Source organism: Ascaphus truei, chromosome 15 (genome assembly GCF_040206685.1).
Source record: "Ascaphus truei isolate aAscTru1 chromosome 15, aAscTru1.hap1, whole genome shotgun sequence".
NCBI lineage: Eukaryota > Metazoa > Chordata > Amphibia > Anura > Ascaphidae > Ascaphus > Ascaphus truei.
In genome coordinates, this window is record NC_134497.1 from 20,894,313 (window position 1) to 20,917,995 (window position 23,683).

At 47.9% G+C, this 23,683-nt stretch overlaps 1 protein-coding gene across 2 annotated transcripts in view; it reads right to left on the reverse strand.

Moving 5' to 3' along the window:
- Positions 1-4,113: 4,113 nt before the first annotated feature.
- Positions 4,114-23,683, reverse strand: part of NECAB3 (N-terminal EF-hand calcium binding protein 3) — a 118,787-nt gene continuing 99,217 nt past the window's right edge. For both annotated transcript variants that reach the window (XM_075571918.1, XM_075571917.1), the window contains exons 10-13: positions 19,793-19,905; positions 7,988-8,065; positions 7,080-7,171; positions 4,114-6,442 (exon numbers count right to left, since the gene is read on the reverse strand). In XM_075571918.1, the coding sequence (XP_075428033.1) occupies positions 6,390-6,442; positions 7,080-7,171; positions 7,988-8,065; positions 19,793-19,905 (336 nt within the window). In that variant the 3' untranslated portion in view covers positions 4,114-6,389. The remainder of the gene's footprint in view (positions 6,443-7,079; positions 7,172-7,987; positions 8,066-19,792; positions 19,906-23,683) is intronic.

A 23,683-nucleotide genomic window follows, 5' to 3' on the forward strand; every position in this document is an offset into this window, starting at 1 on the left:
TGAATGTGAGAGAGGAGTCGCCTGTGACCCGTAGGCAGCGTGCTTGGGCTACTGGGTGAATGATGGCACTTCCAACAGTAATGTGGAAGGAGGTAGTAGGGCCAGGGCCATTTTTTCCCCTTTATTATGTGTTTGTTTAATATTGTCTGGGTGCTGGAACTTTTCTTATATTCATTTTGTAACTCTCTATGATGGCCGATGGGGGGTTCCCCTGCACCCCTTATTTATAGTAATTTTCATTATTTATTTTTATGGAGTGCGGCGTCTTGCGTCTGTCTTTCGAACCTTAGGACAGGTAACATTGCTGCAATGTTGAAGCTTGCCACATGGTGTCACTGTTGCTACACTAAACTGCATTCGTTTTTCACACATTTCTTACTTAACACTTTTAACCCATTAAATAAATCACTGTCATTAGGTCACTTTGCTCCTACGTGGGACTGACCCTTTAACCCAGGCCCTTCGAACTCCAGTCCTCAAGGGCCGCAAACAGGCCAGGTTTTCAGGATATCCCTACTTCAGCACAGCTGGCTCAATTAGTGGCTCAGTATGACCCTACTATGACCCCTGGCCCTTCTACCTCCTTCCACATTACTGTTGGAAAAACCATCATTCACCCAGTAGCCCAACCACGCTGCCTGAGGGTCACACTCGCCTCCTCTCTCTCATTCTCCTCTCACATTCAGAACGTCTCTAAAACTTGTCGCTTTTTCCTCCGCAATATTACAAAGATTCGCCCTTTCCTCTGTTGCTCGACTGCTAAAACTCTGACTCAGGCCCTCATTCTCTCCCGTCTTGATTACTGTAACCTCCTGCTGTCCGGCCTTCCTGCCTCTCACCTGTCTCCCCTACAATCTATCCTAAACGCTGCTGCCAGAATCACTCTACTCTTTCCTAGATCTGTCTCAGCATCTCCCCTCCTGAAATCCCTCTCCTGGCTTCCGATCAAATCCCGCATCTCACACTCCATTCTCCTCCTCACTTTTAAAGCTTTACACTCTTCTGCCCCTCCTTACATCTCAGCCCTAATTTCTCGCTATGCACCCTCCCGACTCTTGCGTTCTGCTCAAGGATGTCTTCTCTCTACCCCCTTTTGTATCCAAAGACCTCTCCCACCTTAAACTTTTCTCACTGCCCCACACCTCTGGAATAACCTTCCCCTCAATACCCGACTAGCACCCTCTCTATCCACCTTAAGACCCACCTTAAGACACACTTGCTTAAAGAAGCATATGAGTAGCACCGTGGCTAATACTATACACATGATACATAAAGCTTGGCCCCCTGCAGACGCACTTACCAGAACTCCCTCCTACTGTCTCTGTATGTTCTCCCCACCAATTAGATTGTAAGCTCCTCGGGGCAGGGACTCCTTTTCCAAAATGTTACTTTTATGTCTGAAGCACTTATTCCCATGATCTGTTATTTATACTATTTGTTATTTATATGCTTGTCACGTTTATTACTGCTGTGAAGCGCTATATACACTAATGGCGCCTTATAAATAAAGACATACATACATGTATTAATTAAAAGTTTTAACCCATTAAACACGTCCCTGTCATTAGGTCACTTTGCCCCTACGTGGGACTGACCCTTTAACCCATTAAACACGTCTATGTCATTAGGTCACTTTGCCCCTATGTGGGACTGACCCTTTAACCCATTAAACACGTCAATGTCATTAGGTCACTTTTCCCCTACGTGGGATTGACCCTTTAACCCATTAAACACAACACTGTCATTAGGTCACTTTGCCCCTATGTGGGCCTGACCCTTTAACCACGTCACTGTCATTAGGTCACTTTGCCCCTACATGAGACTGACCCTTTAGCCCATTAAACACGTCCCTGTCATTAGGTCACTTTGCCCCTACGTGGGTAAACAAATGAGGACGAATTGCATTAACTTTCTCTTCTTCATCTTTAAATTGATCCATTTAACAGTAATTCCCCCGGGAGTTAGTAAAGATTGCCACCATTGGAATTTTCTAAAAATCAATATATATTACCTATTTATTATACCTTAAATAAAAGTGAATGTTGAATATGTGAGAACCATTCTCAGTCGATACAAATGTGGCAGGTGTCACCGCCCCCGTTACCCCGATATATTACCGCTGCCACGTCCTTTAACAGAGATATATTATATCGATTAAGGAGATAGCGCACGTGTTATTTGAAGTGTTATTTCATGCTAATGGCTGTAATAATAATTATCTGGATGTTAAAATGTCAATCTGCTGCTAAAACAGTAAGGCCTGCCCTTATCCTCTCCCGCCTGGGTTACTGTAACATGCTGCTTACAGGCCTCCCTGCCTCCCAACTTTCTCCTTGTCAATCTATCAAAAATTATGCAGCCAGAATCATTTCTCTTTCTCCCAGAACTGTCTCCGCTCATCTCCCTGGTAAATCCCGTTCCTGGCTTCCCATCAGATTGTGGATCACCCACAAAGTTCTCCTCCTTACCTTTAAGACTCTCCACTCACCTGCTCCTCCCTACATATCAGCTCTGATCTCTCTCTGTGCCCCTGCTCGTCTCCTGCGCTCTGCCCATAACTGTCTCCTCTCCAGCCCTTTCACCTCTACTGTTCTCTCACCTTAAACCTTTCCCCTCACTGCCCCTTCCTTACCTGATGGACTCCCTCACACTCAGTGTACACCAAGCAGCTTCTCTCCCCTTTAAGACAAACCTGAAAACTCAACTATTAAATGAAGCGTTTACACAGCCTGGACTAATGGCGACTGTCCCACACCCACAGTCGCTCCTACCAATCATTGTGGCCAAGAACTGCCATCTACCCACCATCAAGGCCAGGCACTGCCATCTACTGCACTTACTCACCATCAAGGCCAGGCACTGCCATCTACTGCACCTACCCACCACCAAGGCCAGGCACTACCATCTACTGCACCTACCCACCACCAAGGCCAGGCACTGCCATCTACTGCACCTACCTGCCATCAAGGCCAGACACTCCCATCTACTGCACCTACCAACCATCAAGGCCAGGCACTGCCATCTACTGCATGTACTCACCATCAATGCCAGGCACTGCCATCTACTGCACTTACTCACCATCAAGGCCAGGCACTGCCATCTACTGCACCTACCCACCACCAAGGCCAGGCACTACCATCTACTGCACCTACCCACCACCAAGGCCAGGCACTGCCATCTACTGCATGTACTCACCATCAACGCCAGGCACTGCCATCTACTGCATGTACTCACCATCAACGCCAGGCACTGCCATCTACTGTACCTACCCACCATCAAGGGCTGGCACTGCCGTCTATTGCACCTACCCACCACCAAGGCCAGGCACTGCCATCTACTGCACTTACCCACCATCAGGTCAGGCACTGCCATCTACTGCACTTACCCACCATCAGGTCAGGCACTGCCATCTACTGCATGTACTCACCATCAACGCCAGGCACTACCATCTACTGCACCTACCCACCATCAAGGCCAGGCACTGCCATCTACTGCACTTACCCACCGTCAAGGCCAGGCACTGCCATCTACTGCACGTACCCACCATCAAGGCCAGGCACTGCCAACTACCCGCCATCAAGGCCAGGCACTGCCATCTACTGCACTTATTCCCTCACCTGCTGTCTCTGTAAGTCTCCTAACATACCGCTTAGATTGTAAGCTCTTCGGGGCAGGGATTTCCTTTCCTATTATCAAAGTTTTTTTTATCTCATGTCTTTTGGAGATAAGACTGTTTGTCAGTCCCCAAATCCGCGGGTACCTTGTTCTTTTGCCTTTGTGTAGTGTTAGCAAACAAATTCTGAAGCCGTTATTAGTCAGACAGATAAACGGGAGGGGCTGATCTGCCAGAATTCCGTGCTCCCGGGGAAAAGCGAAACATATACATTTTTCACCGGCTACAAGGAAGTAAAACAATCACTTTGACTCAAATCTTTCTCGGGAACCGATCACACGACAAGTTACTTCAAATAACGATTATTTTTTACCCTCTACGTGGGACTGAACCTCTACACCCGCTACAAAAATTCTCGTAAAACGAAGAGCAGCCTGTTGGGGCGCACTTAACCCCTTCACCGCAGGATAATAAAGACAGAAAACGGACACAAATCGCTGAGGATCCTTTAATGACTGAAAATCGAATACTACATTAAAAAGTACATTTCTTTCAAAACATCACACAGTAGCATGGTTTTTTTTGCAACCCTTAAAGCAGCAATCGGTGCCGTTATTTTACTCGAAGACGTCTCTTCTCGCCCCTTTCCAACGCTGTTTTAATTTTTACAATCTGACGCTCCGTTCAGGAGATAGACGCGGTTGAAATATGAAGTGCCCGGGAGGTGAAAAGGGAGCTCTCCCCGCAGCCCGAAGATTACTGCGGTAGCCTCACATGCCAGAAGTGAAGAAAATCAGGATTTTTAACACTAAATCAAACATAAAAACAGGCAGGACGTGCTCAGGGGGCGAGATAGCCACATTATTTGCGTTAAACTCTTATAGGATTGGGGGGGGGGGGGGTTGCTTGGTTTACATTATTCTAGACTGTGCTCCCCTTGTTAGAAAATATCAGCCCCCGAACCCCTAATGACTGAATCTTATCAGTGACCCCTCAGACTGTCGCTAACAGACTGTGGGACCGATCCCAGGCAGTGTGGTGTCCTGAGCTCGTGGGGGGGAACACACGCTTAATAATCCCCCCAAACTGCCCCTCAGACTATCGCTAACACAACTGATACCGATTCTGTAACCGCCCAAGCGTCGGGTCACGTCGTTTTTGGGGCCAAATTCCCCAGTTGACTTTAGCGGGTATTGAATAAATCCACTTCCGACTGCCCGGCTTTCATTCAATGTCCGCAGCGGGTTTCTGGGTCACAGAAGACGATGCAGTTTGGTAAACTACAATATAATTGTTCTTAAAAACTTAATGAAAGCAGAAAACGTGAAATCTGATGGGAGCGGCTCAGCGAGTAAAGACACTGCCTGGCACTGAGTGTGAAGCAGGAGAAGGAGCGGCTCAGTGAGTAAAGACACTGACTGGCACTGAGTGTGAAGCAGGAGAAGGAGTGACTCAGTGAGTAAAGACACTGACTGGCACTGAGTGTGAAGCAGGAGAAGGAGTGGCTCAGTGAGTAACGACACTGACTGGCACTGAGTGTGAAGCAGGAGAAGGAGCGGCTCAGCGAGTAAAGATACTGCCTGGCACTGAGTGTGAAGCAGGAGAAGGAGCGGCTCAGTGAGTAAAGACACTGACTGGCACTGAGTGTGAAGCAGGCGAAGGAGCGGCTCAGTGAGTAAAGACACTGACTGGCACTGAGTATGAAGCAGGAGAAGGAGCGGCTCAGTGAGTAACAACACTGACTGGCACTGAGTGTGAAGCAGGCGAAGGAGCGGCTCAGTGAGTAAAGACACTGACTGGCACTGAGTGTGACGCAGGGGAAGGAGCGGCTCAGCGAGTAAAGACACTGACTGGCACTGAGTGTGAAGCAGGGGAAGGAGCGGCTCAGTGAGTAAAGACACTGACTGGCACTGAGTGTGAAGCAGGAGAAGGAGCGGCTCAGCGAGTAAAGACACTGACTGGCACTGAGTGTGAAGCAGGAGAAGGAGCGGCTCAGCGAGTAAAGACACTGACTGGCACTGAGTGTGAAGCAGGAGAAGGAGCGGCTCAGCGAGTAAAGACACTGCCTGGCACTGAGTGTGAAGCAGGAGAAGGAGCGGCTCAGCGAGTAAAGACACTGACTGGCACTGAGTGTGAAGCAGGGGAACCTGGTTCAATTCCCGGTGTCGGCTCCTTGTGACCTTGGGTAAGTCACTTTATCTCCCTGTGCCTCAGGCATCAAAACATAGATTGTAAGCTCAACGGGGCAGGGACCTGTGCCTGCAAAATGTCTCTGTAACGCGCTACGTAAAACTAGCAGCGCTATACAAGAACATGCTATTATTATTATTATAATTTATGAGCTTTAATATACTGAGCATATATATATAGTTCCGATTTAGAATTTGGGTGTGATTCGGGTTTAGACGCCCAACGTTCGTGAATAAAGCTAAATAAACATGTTGACATATGAAGCTAATATTAGAAGCGGGTGTGAAGAGAGGTTGCAGGACCGAGTGCTTTCACACAAACCTGTTTGACAAGCGTTGTGCATTTAACCGTGTCTGTGCCGGAGAGGTGTGTTGCGTGCTACAAGCCCTGATCATGTTTAATGTATATATCTCCAAATCCCACAACCTCCTGATTTTATTCATATATATATATATATATACACACTTGTATTTCAGGGGGAAGGAGGGGGGAGGAAATCCCCAAATGATTGTTTTTGCCGCCGGGTGGCACAGACATCTAAACGCTCCGGAAAGATCGGCGAAACAGGCGCGGGAATGGGGGGTTGTTAAAACCCGCGTTGCATCCTCCGGTCGGGGTCACTGCTCTTCCACCAGGAGGCTGCAATCCGAAAATAGCGAATAGTCAGAATGTTATAATGTCCTCGTCTTATAGTATTATCTGAGAATAGAATCATTCATATTACTGTATAACAATGCAACAAATACTAATATGATTACTAATAATATAGCAATAGGAGGAGTTATAGGGAGCGGTTATATGGGGTAATAGGAGGAGTTATAGGGAGAGGTTATAGGGGGTAATAGGAGGAGTTATAGGGAGAGGTTATAGGGGGTAATAGGAGGAGTTATAGGGAGAGGATATATGGGTAATAGGGGAAGTTATAGGGAGCGGTTATATGGGGCATAGCAGAAGTTATAGGGAGAAGTTATATAGGGGAAAAGAAGCAGTTATAGGGAGAAGTTATAGGGGAATAGAAGGAATTAAGTGGCCCACATATTTTAATCTCTCTATTTTACCCCCTCTCCTTAATGTAAAAAAATGACCGCCAGCACCGTCGCCCCTGCAGCGCAATGCGTTTTAGGAGCCCCCCAGCATCCAAAGGGTTAAGCTTTCCTGGCTAAGGGGGTCCGTCAAATGCCAGACATGGGAAGCATCAAAATAACATTGAATTTTGGCTTTGACACGTTCCCCCCGAATAACCCTGCGGGTACTATAAATGGCGGCTTGCACGCACCTGGGAGCAGCATGGTGGTGATGTGTTCCGGGCTCTCCAGCCAATCGATGATGGCCCTTTGGAATGTCTTGCTCGGGTTGGACTGGAGGTGGCTTCGAAAAGAACAGAACAGCACACTGGTTATTCTGGGGCAGAGAGCGCCTCCTCCCCTTCACCACGTCACCGGCTTCCTTCCACAAATGCAACCAGACTAAAAGCAAAGATGTGGCCAGTTTGGATTGTTTGGAAATGAGGCATTTGCATCGGCGTCTACTTTGAATAGGGAGGTGATTGTCATCCAAGTGTCTGCTCCGCCTCTCGCCCACCCCTGTCAGAGCCAGTAAAGAGGAGGAGAGGGGGCTTTGCCTGCGCAAACTCCTGTTCAGTGCACAGCGATATCACAGAGGGAATCAAACCCCCTCCCGAGTTGAAATACTAGTAGGTGTCTGATATGTACAGTATATAACCCCCCCCCCCATAAATAACCCAAGTTTAGCCCCTAAAACATGGCACTGTAATTGGGAGAGGGAGATCTACATTAAAAATAGACATGGCGCAGAAGGTGACACTGTGAGGCTCATTTGCCAGTCATTACCCAGAATCCCTGGCTGCACTGGAATCTCCCTCATTATATATTCATGTATTTGAAATCATTAATTTACTCCATTTCAATGACTTTCATTCCAGTTACATCGGTCATTTCGAAATATTATTATACCCATTGTCGTAACGGACACACACCTTTTGAAACCGGTCACGGGAATTGATTCTTTATTCACCTTGCACATGGAATGTATATTGCCTCTTATTATTATTATTATTATTATTATTATTATTAGATCAGTTATTGTTCCAGTTTTTCACTTGCTGTAACTTAAAAAGGAAAATAAATAAATACTAATAATTCTCTATGGAAATGTCCAGCTCACCCCCTCCACGAGGTCGTATCTTGCCAGAATTCGTACAGGATATAGCAGGGCTCGGGGCTCAGTCTCTCAGCAGAAATACTGCAAAATAAAACGGCACATATTAACCGTTATTACAAAATCCTTGGAAATCCTCCGATTGGTGAGGTTGCAATCCCGTATATGTGATTACAGGGGCAGTCCAAGTGGCACTTACACCAAAAAACAAATCCTTATTGTTTTAATGTATACGGCCCTTGGTTACTTTGATTGAAAACGAATTACCTAAACTGCCGATCAATCCTTCAGACAGTGTAACGCAGCAGCTACAATGTATCTGCTATTACTAAGGTAACATTGACTATTGTTACAGTTTGCAGCTCAAACTGCTGGGAACATTGGAATCATTTGTTGCCAAACTGGAAAATGTTGCAAAGTTCTTGCACTGCTGGGGAAGTGTGTGCTACAGCCGGCTGCACAAATCAGAGGGTGCTCAGTGTATTAAAGCTGCTGTTGAATTTTTCCCCCCATTTAATATGTGCATGAATACAATCTGCACAGTAACAAGTGATTCGCTAAGCTGCAGATCGATCCGTTCACCTGTAATCAATCGCTTTGCTCAGGGTTATTTAATTCAGTTCTTGCACAGCATTGTGGGCAATGTAGTTCCTGGAATATGATTGACTGGGCAGTAAATTAGTGCACTGCTAGAGAGAGGGCGGGGCTCAAGAGCCAGAGCCTATCAGAAGGGGAAGGGGATGTGACTTTGCAAATGCTTCCTACATTAGAGACATTAAAAATGTCTTTAAAACATTTATTTTTTTAAATGCTACAAGTATTTTCTCACAGTACAGAACTGAGTTATTAAAAACACACACGTAGGATATTGCTTGCACTGCAGCTTAAAAACTCGTTAAAAATGTCATGGATTTGAATGAGAGAAAAAAAAGTAGCAAGTATTATCTATTACTAGAGAACGGATTTACGTTAAAAATACACACGTAGGATATTGCTCTTTATTTTTTTTTAACCTTGCAATAATTGTAGTTTATTTTTTTTTAACCTTGCAATAATTGTAGTTATCTAGTAAGTAGTATTATCTGCACAGGGCGTTTGAATTCGGGGTCACGTTGTCTTTACATGTTATTGAGAAGACACAATAACCATTATTTTCAACATTTCATTTTCAAGGGGAAATGACCCCCAAAAATTAAATACAGGAATCTAATGTGTTGTTCGCTGTATTTGTCGCTTCCCGCGTCTTTCAACATCAAAAATAAGGAAAATATTCCCCGTTATTTGCACTATTTTTTATTTCCCTGCACATTTATTGAGAACGGCCTTTGAATTGTAGTTTGAGAGTTTCTGGGAATAATGGGAACATTAGGGAAGGGTATCCCCGCCCCGCAGGGCTTACAATCCAAGGCCGCGCTTATAGTCCCGGCGACGTCGCGTCAAAATAAGTGTATTGAATCCGGCGCGCGCGCCTGTAGTGGGAGCAGCGCGGCGGGTCGGTCGCGATCGCTGGAAGTCAATGAAAATTGATTTTTCAGCGACCGCAGCGTGACGTCCGCACCCACGTGAGCGGTTCAGCCGATGAGGGAGAGCCGCTCGCGGCCTCGCCCCCGCCGCCCCCCCCCCCCCCGTCGCCGTCTCTAACACTATAAGCAAAAATCGCTGCTACAAGGGCACGCCGTCGCGTCACCGTAACAAGGACTATAAGCGCGGTTTAAGTGGTAAGTGGGGAGAACTTGCAGAGACAGTAGGGGGGCGGGTAAGTGCGTCGGCAGGGGGCCACGGTCGGTGTATGAGGTGTATAGTATCAGCCAGCGGAACCGCCCGTATGCTTCGTCAACGCTGCCAGCAGCGCCGGTATCCCTGTACCGTTTAAATGTATGTCCGGGTCACGCTGGCCAATAGGAAGCTGCAAGGGATGACATCACGGTTTCCTATTGGTCCGTGTGACGTGGGAGTTTAAAATTCGCCATTATGTTAGGCACACAGTTCCCTGGCTGCAGATACCGGCGCCCCCTACGGAGGTAACTACCTCTGGAAGCAGGGGGTCCCCAGAGCTGAAATTAACGGGGTTCACCGCCGGAAAAAAAAACCCTGCTTCAATCCTGTAATTAAAAAAATAATAATTGAAATGAAATGCAGCTTGTTCTGTAGCGTTAAAGCAGCTGTTCAAGCGGCCGTTTTTAAAAAAAATTGTATCCCCCCCCCCTTTAATATATGAATCAATACAAGTCACACAATGATAAGTAATCAGCTAAGTTGCCGATCGATCCGTTCTCCTGTGATCGATCGGCGAAGATTCGGCTAAATGGCTGTCAGTGCAGCAGAAGAGGACCAAAGATACAAAGTTCTGTGGGGAAGATCATGTGACCAGGCAGTCACTAGATACAATTGGTGCACTGCTATAGAGAGGGCAGAGCTGCTCAAACAGGGGTGTGCCAGAATCTGTTTCAGAAAAGGAAGGTGATGTGACTTTGTAAATGGTTGCTATAGAAACAGAAAATGCTTGTTACATTATAATACATTAAAAATGTCATTCAGAGTTGTTTTTAAAAAAAATGCTACAAGTATTTTCTCATAGTACAGAACTGATTTCTTAAAATAAAACCCACACATGTAGGATATTACTTGGCCTGCAGCTTTAAAAAGGTGCGTTTTTAATGTGGGTATTCCAGCACGGAAGGGGTGTTTTCAAGACTTCTATTGCAAGAAAAAGTGCTTTATTTCTCTCCACGCTGCTTTCCCGCTGAGGTGTCATTGCAAAGTTCAGGGAGCTATGAGCGTAATGAGGCTTTATCCGCTGCTATGTGCCATGTCACTCTCCATCCTAAACCCCATCTAATGGGGATCAAATCTCATTAGCGCAGGAAGACACGCGCAAACCCTAACTACAGGCAGAGCCGGGATTATTACAGAAATGTCCGTGGGAGAACGTTCCGGGTTTTAATGAGCAGAAAATCCAGTGTCGGCACTTTCTGGTGCCTGCAATTTGCTGGGCTCAGGGCCCAGATCCGCCAAGCTGTGCTAAATCTCTTACTGTCACGTTAACACTAACCAAGGGTCTGCAGAGGACACTAAAGTCACAAAGTTAATCAGCGTATTCTCCCGTGAAGATAGTGGCAATTAGAGCGGCCGTTAGTGATAATGAGATGCAAATGAGGTGTTATTACATCACATATCCACTAAAGCCCGTTAAGGTTAAAGCGGGGGCTTAACGTGGCGTTAGTGAGGTCATACCTAAACGTGGCGTTACTCCCAGCCAGACACTGCCATATGGGGTTTTATAGGGTCTGGGTGGATGTGACGCCACAGCTAGGCTCAGAACTTCCTTTATTAAACATCCAGAAAAAAATAATTATGTACAGTAATATATATATATATAATTATGTACAGTAATATATATATATATAATTATGTACAGTAATATATATATATATAATTATGTACAGTAATATATATATATATATATATATATATATAATTATGTACAGTAATACTATATATATATATATATATATATATATATATATATATATAATTATGTACAGTAATATATATATATATAATTATGTACAGTAATATATATATATAATTATGTACAGTAATATATATATATATAATTATGTACAGTAATATATATATATATATATATATAATTATGTACAGTAATATATATATATATATATATATATATATATAATTATGTACAGTAATATATATATAATTATGTACAGTAATATATATATATATAATTATGTACAGTAATATATATATATAATTATGTACAGTAATATATATATATATATATATATATATATATATATAATTATGTACAGTAATATATATATATATATATATATATATATATAATTATGTACAGTAATATATATATATATATATATATATATATATATATATAATTATGTACAGTAATATATATATATATATATATATATATATATATATAATTATGTACAGTAATATATATATATATATATATATAATTATGTACAGTAATATATATATATATATATATAATTATGTACAGTAATATATATATATAATGATGTACAGTAATATATATATATAATTATGTACAGTAATATATATATATAATTATGTACAGTAATATATATATATATATATAATTATGTACAGTAATATATATATAATTATGTACAGTAATATATATATATATATAATTATGTACAGTAATATATATATATATATATATAATTATGTACAGTAATATATATATATATATATATATATATAATTATGTACAGTAATATATATATATATATATATAATCAGTGCTTGACAAATCACCCAAAAATCTACTCGCCGAACCAAAAAATCTACTCGCCACCTAGTCCCGCCTCTAGTCCCGCCCCCAACCCCGCCTCTAATCCCGCCCCCAGCCCCGCATTTAAAAAAAACCATAAATGAAATAAATTTAATAAATTTCTAGTAAGAACATTCGTTTTTGACATAAGTTTATTTATTGTATTACATTATACTACAATTAGTCCTTGTTTTGTGTGTGTGTATGTGTGTGTATAAATGTCGAATCTAGAAAAACAAGCCAGATGTGAATGACTAGTTTCCTGCACCCCTTAACTAGTGCCTGGATGCCCCCGCTTCAGAATGTTTAAAGCAGCAATCCCACCTGGGATCTTACCTGATCCGCAGACCCTCAATGTCCAGGTACCTCATTCCCACAATGTTATACATTGGAGGGGATGTGTTCCCTACCTGTCTTCTGGGTTAGGGGGGGTTCCGATGTCTCCCGTGTGAGTCAGATCTGGAAGAAAGCAGTATAGGTTATTTCGGTGTAGTATAGGGCAGTTAAGATATACAGGGTAAATAAAATATCCAGATCCAGATTTTGAGACAGAGAGAGGGTGAGACAGAGAGAGGGTGAGACAGAGAGAGGGTGAGACAGAGAGAGGGTGAGACAGAGAGAGGGTGAGACAGAGAGAGGGTGAGACAGAGAGAGGGTGAGACAGAGAGAGAGAGAGAGGGTGAGAGAGAGACGGAGAGAGGGTGAGAGAGAGACGGAGAGAGAGACGGAGAGAGGGTGAGAGAGAGACGGAGAGAGGGTGAGAGAGAGACGGAGAGAGGGTGAGAGAGAGACGGAGAGAGGGTGAGAGAGAGACGGAGAGAGGGTGAGAGAGAGACGGAGAGAGGGTGAGAGAGGACGGAGAGAGGGTGAGAGAGAGACCGAGAGAGGGTGAGAGAGAGATGGAGAGAGGGTGAGAGAGAGGGTGAGAGGGAGAGAGAGAGGGAGAGACAGAGGGAGAGAGAGAGGGTGAGAGACGGAGAGAGGGTGACTGTGGGGGGATGGGGTGACTGGGTGGGGTGATGGGAGACTGGGTGGGGTGATGGGGTGACTGGGTGGGGTGATGGGGTGACTGGGTGGGTGATTGGGTGGGGTGACTGGGTGGGTGATTGGGTGGGGTGACTGGGTGGGTGATTGGGTGGGGATTACTGACTGACTGGGTGGGGATTACTGACTGTCTGACTGGGTGGGGTGACTGGGCAGGGGGGTGGGATGACTGACTGGGTGGGGGGTGACTGACTGGGTGGGGGGGTATGACTGACTGACTGGGTGGGGGGGTATGACTGGGTGGGGGGGGTTATGACTGACTGGGTGGGGGGGGGGTTATGACTGACTGGGTGGGGGGGTATGTTTGACTTGGTGGGGGGGGTATGATTGACTGGGTGGGGGGGTATGACTGGGTGGGGGGTATGACTGACTGGGTGGGGGGGGTTATGACTGACTGGGTGGGGGGGGTTATGACTGACTGGGTGGGGGGGTATGACTGACTGGGTGGGGGGGTATGACAGACTGGGTGGGGGGTATGACTGACTGAGGGGGTATGACTGACTGGGTGGGGGGGGTATGACTTACTGGGTGGGGGGGTATGACTGACTGGGGGGGTATGACTGACTGGGTGGGGGGGAGTATGACTGACTGGGTGGTGGGGAGTATGACTGACTGGGTGGGGTGGGGGGATGACTGGGTGGGATGGGGGGATGACTGACTGGGTGGGATGGGGGGATGACTGACTGGGTGGGGTGGGAGGATGACTGACTGGGTGGGGGGATGACTGACTGGGTGGGGTGGGGGGATGACTGGGTGGGGTGGGGGGATGACTGACTGGGTGGGGTGGGGGGTACCTTTGGTGTCCTACACGTTCACACACACACACACACACACACACACACACACACACACACACACACACACACACACACACACACACACACACACACACACACACACACACACACTCTCTCTCATACATACACACTCTGTGGAACCGGAGGGCAAGCGGGACAGGGGGGGGAAATCCCCTGCCTCGCGCGAGCAGCCACGGGGACAGGAGCGGAGACCAAAGGGGAAGCAGGTTTGGGGGGGGGGGGGGGAACATTCCCCGCTGTCATCTCCTGCCCCACGCGAGCAGCCACGGGGACAGGAGCGGAACCGGAGGGCAAGCGGGACCGGGGAGTGGGTGGGGGGGAAATCCCCTGCCGTCATCTCCTGCCCCGCGCGAGCAGCCACCGGGACAGGAGCGGAGACTGAGGGGATGAGAAGGGAAGCGCGAGCAGGAGACAGGGACCGCGCACGCGAGGAGCAGCCATTACTTACCCCTGCAGAGAAGGGCTCCATTCCACGTCACGACCGCGTCACGGCCAATCAGCCAGGAAGATATTTTGTTTTGTTATTTATTTATTTTTTTAAATTTGTGGGGGGGTGGGGAAGCGGAGACAGCCACGGGGACCGAGGGGAACACCCCTGCTGGCATCGGGAGCAGCCACTGGGGGAAAGCGGGGACCGTAGGGCAACCGGGACGGGGGAACATCGCCCACTGTCATCTCCTGCCCCGCGCAAGCAGCCACAGGGACAGGAGCAGAACCGGAGGGCAAGCGGGGCAGGGGGGGGGGGGAGATGGGGGGAGAAATCCCCTGCTGTCATCTCTTGCCCAACAGGAGCGGAGACTGGAGGGGATGAGGAGGGAAGCGCGGGCAGGAGACGGAGACGGACCGCGCGCGCGAGGAGAAGCCATTACCCCTGCAGAGAAGGGCTCCATTCCGCGTCACGACCAATTGGCCAATCAGCCAGGAGGATATTTTTTTTTTTTTATTTTTTTAAAATTTGCGCAGAGCAGGGGGGAAAAGTAGCTGGCCACGGGCCAATTTCCGTTCGCACCTGGCGAAGTGGGCGACCGGGTTTGTCGAGCACTGTATATAATTATGTACAGTAATATATATATATATATATATATATATATATATATAATTATGTACAGTAATATATATATATAATTATGTACAGTAATATATATATATATATATATATATATATATATATATATATAATTATGTACAGTAATATATATATATATATATATATATATATATATATATATATATATAGTGCTTGACAAATCACCCACAAATCTACTCGCCGAACCAAAAAATCTACTCGCCACCTAGTCCCGCTTCAACCCCGCCTTTAGTCCCGCCCCTAGTCCCGCCCCCCAACCCCGCCTCTAATCCCGCCCCCAGCCCCGCATTTAAAAAAACCATAAATGAAATAAATTGAATAAATTCCTAGTAAGAACATTCGTTTTTGACATAAGTTTATTTATTGTATTACATTATACTACAATTAGTCCTTGTGTATAAATGTCAAATCTAGAAAAAAAGCCAGGTGTGAATGACTAGTTTCCTGAACCCCTTAACCAGTGTCTGGACGCCCCCGCTTCACAATATTTAAAGCAGTAAACCCGCCTGGGATCTTACCTGATCTGCAGTCCGTCAATGTCCAGGTACCCTCATTCCCGCAATGTTATACATTGGAGGGGATGTGTTCCCTACCTGTCTTCTGGGTTAGGGGGGTTCCGATGTCTCCCGTGTGAAGCTTGAGTCAGATCTGGAAGAAAGCAGAATAGGTTATTTCGGTGTAGTGTAGGGCAGTTAAGATATACAGGGTAAATAAGATATCCAGATCCAGATTGTAAGACAGAGAGACGGAGAGAGAGGGTGAGAGAGATGGAGAGAGAGGGTGAGAGAGACGGAGAGAGAGGGTGAGAGAGACGGAGAGAGAGGGTGAGAGAGACGAAGAGAGAGGGTGAGAGAGGCGGAGAGAGAGGGTGAGAGGAGACGAAGAGAGAGGGGTGAGAGAGACGGAGAGAGAGGGTGAGAGAGACGGAGAGAGAGTGTGAGAGAGACGGAGAGAGTGTGAGAGAGACGGAGGGTGAGAGACAGAGAGAGGGTGACTGTGGGGGGATGGGGTGACTGGGTGGGGTGATTGGGGGTGTGGGGTGACTGGGTGGGGTGATTGGGGGTGTGAGGTGACTGGGTGGGGTGATTGGGGGTGTGAGGTGACTGGGTGGGGTGATTGATTGGGGGGTGGGGTGATTGATTGGGGGGTGGGGTGATTGGGGGGGTGGGGTGATTGGGGGGTGGGGTGATTGGGGGGGTGGGGTGATTGTGGGGGTGGGGTGATTGGGGGGGTGGAGTGATGGGATGTCTGACTTGGTGGGGATTACTGACTGTCTGACTGGGTGGGATGACTGGGCAGAGGGTGGGATGACAGACTATGACTGACTTTTGACTGACTGGGTGGGGGGGGGGGGTGACTGACTTTTGACTGACTGGGTGGGGGGATGACTGACTGACTGGGTGGGGGGTGACTGGGTACCTCTGGTGTCCTACACGTTCTCTCTCTCTCATAGACACACACACACATACACACTCTCTCATACCCATACACACACTCTCATACCCATACACACACTCTCTCATTCCCATACACTCTCTCCCTCTCTCTCGTATACCCCTCTCTCTTTCTCCCATACCCCCTCTCTCTCTTTCTCTCTCCCATACCCCCTCTCTCTCTCTCTCTCTCTCCCATACCCTCTCTCTCTCTCTCTCCCATACCCTCTCTCTCTCTCTCTCTGTCCCATACCCTCTCTCTCTCTCTCCCATACCCCTCTCTCTCTCTCTCCCATACCCCTCTCTCTCTCTCCCATACCTCTCTCTCTCTCCGCTCTCTCATAACACACACACACACACACACACACACACACACTGCTACTACCTCCCGCCCTGCGTGGGCAGCTGGAGCACCGGAGGGAGGGGAGAGAGACACCCGAGCCGCGCGGTCACCGGAGGGAGGGGGGAGAGACACGAGCCGCGCGGGCACCGGAGGGATGGGGGGGAGAGACACACGAGCCGCGCGGGCACCGGAGGGAGGGGGGAGAGACACGAGCCGCGCGGGCACCGGAGGGAGGGGGGAGAGACACGAGCCGCGCGGTCACCGGAGGGAGGGGGGGAGAGACACCCGAGCCGCGCAGGCAGCGGGAGCAACGGAGGGAGGGGGGTGAAAAACCCGACCCACGCGGGCAGCACCGGAGGGAGCGGGGGTGAAGCACCCGAGCCGCGCGGGCAGCGGGAGCACCGGAGGGAGGGGGGTGAAGCACCCGAGCCGCGCACCGGAGGGAGGGGGGTGAAGCACCCGAGCCGCACGGGCAGCAGGAGCACCGGAGGGAGGGGGTGAAGCACCCGAGCGGGCAGCGGGAGTACCGGAGGGAGGGGGGTGAAGCACCCGAGCCGCACGGGCAGCAGGAGCACCGGAGGGAGGGGGGTGAAGCACCCGAGCCGTGCGGGCAGCGGGAGTACCGGAGGAAGGGGGGTGAAGCACCCGAGCCGCGCGGGCAGCGGGAGTACCGGAGGAAGGGGGGAGAAACACCAGAACAGTACAGTATATATAAATATTTATTACAGTGCATTAAATTCCCCCCCACCTCAAGCATCTGTCCACAATCCTCTCCATGACCGGATCAGTGCAGGTCTTGTAAGCAGGAGGTGACACAATTATACAGGAGGATATATAGGAGGAGGAGTAGCAGATGCGCGCGCACCCCCAACCCCCCCCCCCCCTCCCCATTACTTACCCATGCAGAGAAGGAAGGGCGGTTTGAAGTCCTGGCAACTCCAAGCCGCGTCACAGCCAGAGGGTTTTTTTTTTTTTTTTCGAGCAGGGGATTTTGTTTTTGCAGAGCAGGGGAAAAGCTACTGGCCACGAGCCAATATCCGATCGCAGCTGGCGAGTTGGCGACCGGGTTTGTTGAGCACTGTATATATATATATATAATTATGTACATTAATATATATATATATATATATATATATATATATATATATATATATATAACTAGCTGAGAGACCCGGCGTTGCCCGGGATGTAATTTTGGGGGGGGCGGATGACAGGGTTGGGCTTCCCCCGGGTGACTGGGTGACTGACTGAATGGGTGGGTGACTGAGTGGGTGGGTGACTGGGTGGGTGGGTGACTGAGTGGGTGGGTGACTGAGTGGGTGGGTGACTGAGTGAGTGGGTGGGTGACCGAGTGAGTGGGTGACTGAGTGAGTGGGTGACCGAGTGAGTGGGTGACCGAGTGAGTGGGTGACCGAGTGAGTGGGTGACCGAGTGAGTGGGTGACCGAGTGAGTGGGTGACTGGGTGAAAGTGACTGGGTGGGTGGGTGTGTGGGTGACTGGGTTGACAGGGTGGGTGGGTGTGTGGGTGACTGAGTGGGTGACTGAGTGAGTGGGTGGGTGACTGAGTGAGTGGGTGGGTGACTAAGTGAGTGGGTGGGTGACTAAGTGAGTGGGTGGGTGACTAAGTGAGTGAGTGGGTGACTGAGTGAGTGAGTGGGTGGGTGACTGGGTGGGTGACTGAGTGGGTGGGTGGGTGAGTGAGTGGGTGACTGGGTGAAAGTGGGTGACTGGGTGAAGGTGACTGGGTGGGTGGGTGGGTGACTGGGTGAAAGTGGGTGAGTGAGTGGGTGGGTGAGTGAGTGGGTGAGTGAGTGGGTGACTGGGTGACTGGGTGGGTGTGTGGGTGACTGGGTGGGTGAGTGTGTGGGTGACTGGGTGACAGTGCGTGGGTGGTTGACGGTGGGTGACTTACCTTGACCCCGTGGCATCTGGCTGGGGCAGGAGGTGAGTTCGGGAAGCTGGCGGGGGGGGGGGGGCAAGAGTGGCAGGAGGCCCGCGCCGCGCTTCCCCTCCGTCCGGGAGCCGGCGCACGTGAGGGGGAGTGCAGGAGGCCCGGGCCGCGCCGTGCCGTGCTTTTCCTCGTTGTGAGCGAGGGGGGAGGAGCCTGGAGTTTGCTGCTGAGCAGGAGGGCCGCGCTTCCCCTCTCCGGGAGCGGCGCACGGTGAGGGTGATGGTGCGGCTGGGGATGTTGGAAGCGTGGGGATTTGGGTGAGGTGGGGGGAGAGAGTGAGGGGCACCGGGAGAGGAGGGGCACCGGGAGAGATGGGGGGGGGGTGTGGAAGGTGAGCTGCGATCCAACTGACGGGGGAGAGTGAGGCCAAGCAACAGAGTGTGTGTGTGTGTGTGTGTGTGTGTGTGTGTGTGTGTGTGTGTGTGTGTGTGTGTGTGTGTCGTCACTCCGCCTCAGGCCAATGAGAGGTGTGGGGGCGGGCGGCCCAAAGGACCAATGAGATTTCCCCTAGGGACACAGGAAGATGCAGACAGGCATACAGTGCTTTCACAAATATATAATAAGATTATGTACAGTAATATATATATATATAATTATGTGCAGTAATATATATATATATATAATTATGTACAGATATATATATATATAATTATTTTTTTACTGGATGTATAATAAAGGAAGTTCTGAGCCTAGCTGTGGCGTACACGTACAGTAATATATATGTGTGTGCGTGTGTGTGTGCGCTCGCGTGTGCGTGTGTGAATCCTAGTAAGGAAGCTGCCTGTGACTTACTGTAAGCAGTGGCACTGAGCCGCAGTGGAGGCTGAGTACTGTCTCAGAGACTGTTTAAACTCTTCCAGGCAACTTTCCGTCACTGCGATCTGCCTCTGAGCGACCAGTATGTGCTGCAAGGAGACAAGGACAGGGGGTCAGTGATAGTAATTACAGAACACAGGGGGTCAGTGATAGTAATTACAGAACACAGGGGGTCAGTGATAGTAATTACAGAACACAGGGGGTCAGTGATAGTAATTACAGAACACAGGGGGTCAGTGATAGTAATTACAGAACACAGGGGGTCAGTGATAGTAATTACAGAACACAGGGGGTCAGTGATAGTAATTACAGAACACAGGGGGTCAGTGATAGTAATTACAGAACACAGGGGGTCAGTGATGTAACTAAGCATGTCCAATACCAGCAGCGCATGAGAATGTATAAAGGCAAAGGATGCGTGTGTATCATGAGAGCTCTTCATAGCTGACATTATAAGCTTTCCAAACCTCACAGGTCTCTTCTTCACATGTACATAGCTTTCCCAACCTCACAGGTCTCTTCTTCACGTGTACAGTACAGAGCTTTCCAAACCTCACAGGTCTCTTCTTCATGTGTACAGAGCTTTCCAAACCTCACTGGTCTCTTCTTCACATGTACAGTGCTTTCATAACCTCACAGGTCTCTTCATCACATGTACAGAGCTTTCCAAACCTCACAGGTCTCTTCTTCATGTGTACAGAGCTTTCCAACCCTCACAGGTCTCTTCTTCACATGTACAGAGCCTAAAAAACCTCACAGGTCTGTTCTTCACATGTACAGAGCTTCCCAAACCTCACAGGTTCATGTACCATGCTTCGGTTTTTTTTAAATATATTTTAACACCAATATTCCTGAACGATCTACAATACTATATTTATATCCAATGTACACAAGTAGCCATTCTAAGTTCATATTTTGTATTGTACAATTATGTATGCTTTTACCAATAAAACACAAGTTATAAAAATCTGAATTTAAACCATATGGGATACGTGTTTGTAAGGTAAATATCCAATAAAAATATTAACTAAATATATATTGGGACTCTTCTACCTTACAAACACGTATCCCATATGGTTTAAATTCAGATTGGGATATTGGGACTCTTCTGTTTGATACTTAGCTTTGCTGTTTTTATTAGTTATATGCTTTTCCTCATTAAGAGTGTTTTTATTTTTTATTGTCTATGTTAATAAAGATGTGTTTGTTTTGTATTACACACCTTGGGACGCATTGGGCCTGGTTGCCTAGCTACGCTTAGCATTTTGACCTTTCTTGGTCACATGTCGGTCGACGGAGTGACGTCATGCGCTATTTTCTTATGGAGTGGGAGGCACTAGCTACGGGTGCGTGTATACGCGCGTGCAGTGTTTCTCCCACCCCCTTTGCGCATGACGCGGCCCCATATTACTGAACATGCAGCGTGACTACGCGACCGCGCGTCACAGGTTAGGGGTCACCCACCCGACCCACGTGACGTACATGGAAGTGCTCCGTTATTGGCTTACATACGTGTGTGGTGAGTATAAATTGCACTCTATAGTTTACTGTTGTATTCACCTTGATAAAGGACTGTAGAGGTCCGAAACGCGTAGGTGTGTTTGTTATTTTGTTCTGATCCTATTAAACAGCTTATTTTTTGGTACGTATCCCTGTTGGTGTCATTGCTGTTCTACGGCTGGACTTGGTGCTTCGTTTTTCCTTCATTGTTCTACATCTAGAGTACCCTACACGGATGCACATTCACCCTGGACATTGGAATACACTGGACTTGCTGCTAATAGTGGATGAAGATTCCCAAGTGAGTTCGTTCCATATTGCCATTATTATCGTGTCAGTTTTAGGATGTTTCATCTACCGGTCACCTGCTGGTGTCATTGACATTTTCCTTACTACCTGGTTTGTGGGATTGTCATTACCGGGCTGCATCCTAGAGACACTACATATGTAATTATTAAAGGGTTGTTTTCCATTTCATTACCTTTTTGGGCTTTAAGTATTGTCTTGAGAGCACCACACACATCTTTTCTATATTCTTTCAAATTAAGTTTAACATGAATTCCTTATAAGTTTACGCCTGCAGCATTACACAGCTTTTCAGACAGCCTGGGTTACAGAAGTGCAGAGCCAGTAACCTACTCACAGACAGCCTGGGTTACAGAAGTGCAGAGCCAGTAACCTACTCACAGACAGCATGGGTTACAGAAGTGCAGAGCCAATAACCCTACTCACAGACAGCCTGGGTTACAGAAGTGCAGAGCTAATAACCCTACTCACAGACAGCCTGGGTTACAGGAGTGCAGAGCTAATAACCCTACTCACAGACAGCCTGGGTTACAGGAGTGCAGAGCTAATAACCCTACGCACAGACAGCCTGGGTTACAGAAGTACAGAGCTAATAACCCTACTCACAGACAGCCTTGGTTACAGAAGTACAGAGCTAATAACCCTACTCACAGACAGCCTGGGTTACAGAAGTACAGAGCTAATAACCCTACTCACAGACAGCCTGGGTTACAGAAGTGCAGAGCCAGTAACCCTACTCACAAACAGCCTAAGTTACAGAAGTGCAGAGCTAATAACCCTACTCACAGACAGCCTGGATTACAGAAGTGCAGAGCCAGTAAACCTACTCACAGACCGCTTTCTTAGAGCCCAATGGTGACCTGTGCTCAAATCACAGTAGTGATCTGTGTGCTCCTACTTGTGCCCGTCCTCCCAAGTCAGACAAGTCCTGATCCTATCTCCGCATCTCTTCAGCCGGTGGGCCAACAAGGTCTTCGGGGTCTTTGACACCATCCTCTTTCAGAGATCCGGACATGCTCCTCTTCCTGTGTTCGGCCGCAAGGCTGGCAAGAAAGTCAAAGTCTTTGGTTTTCAGCCGAAGCTTAAATCACCCGGGTCGTTTTCTCTCAGGGAGAGACGGTGACGAGAGGTGGGGAAAGCCACGAGACAAATCCAAAGCCAACAAACCCGATCAAAACAAAAATAAGTCCCATGCAAGGGGGGGGGGGGGGGGCACTAGGTGCTCTGTGTCCGTGCATGAGCACCCGACCCAAAAAATGACTGTGTGGGTTTCACAAATTCTCGTGCCCCTTTAGCTAAGATTCCCAGGGAGCAACAAAAGGGAGGGATATCGTGTCCGTGAGTTACGGTGCATCCACGCCGGGAACGTCTGAATGTGCCACTGGGCTGCTCCTTCGGGGCTAAACTTGCCACCTTTGAGACCTCACCAGTCAGCACCCTACTAGGTCCACCCCTCTCCCCCTCGTTTGCCAGCTGGGGGTGCACAGGCCACAAAAAAAAAATCTCACCCCATCTCTTGACCACGCTAGAGGACCTAGTGTGTGCCACAGTCCACTCTACTACTGCTACAGGTAGAATGGACACTACGCTTGATCAACAACTTCAGACAGATGTTTGACCTTTTGTATCTCAGGGTTAGACAGATTATAGTTGCTTGCCATTTGAAGCTGGGATAGGTTTCAACCACACCTTATATACGTTATGGTGAGTAAAACGTGACAACAACCCTCCACCGCACAGCGTCCAGCGAATAACAATCCTTACATTGTGAGCACATTCACGTCGCAGACAGGTCCCCAACCCGGCCTTCCCCCACTATATCTTAGCATACAGTGCTTCCACTGCAGCAAGGGATTCTGGGTAATAACATGCAAATGTACACTCAGTGTGTCACCTTTTGCTCCAAATTCATGTTAACATGGGACCCCTATACACATAGATACAAACAGCCTCTTGCTCAGGTTCAGCCCCCCCCCAAAAAAACCTTGATATTGCACCGGGGAGCTGCAGAAAGGGGATATGACCCCAAGGCATGTGTACTTTCAGGGAAAGACGTGCCTA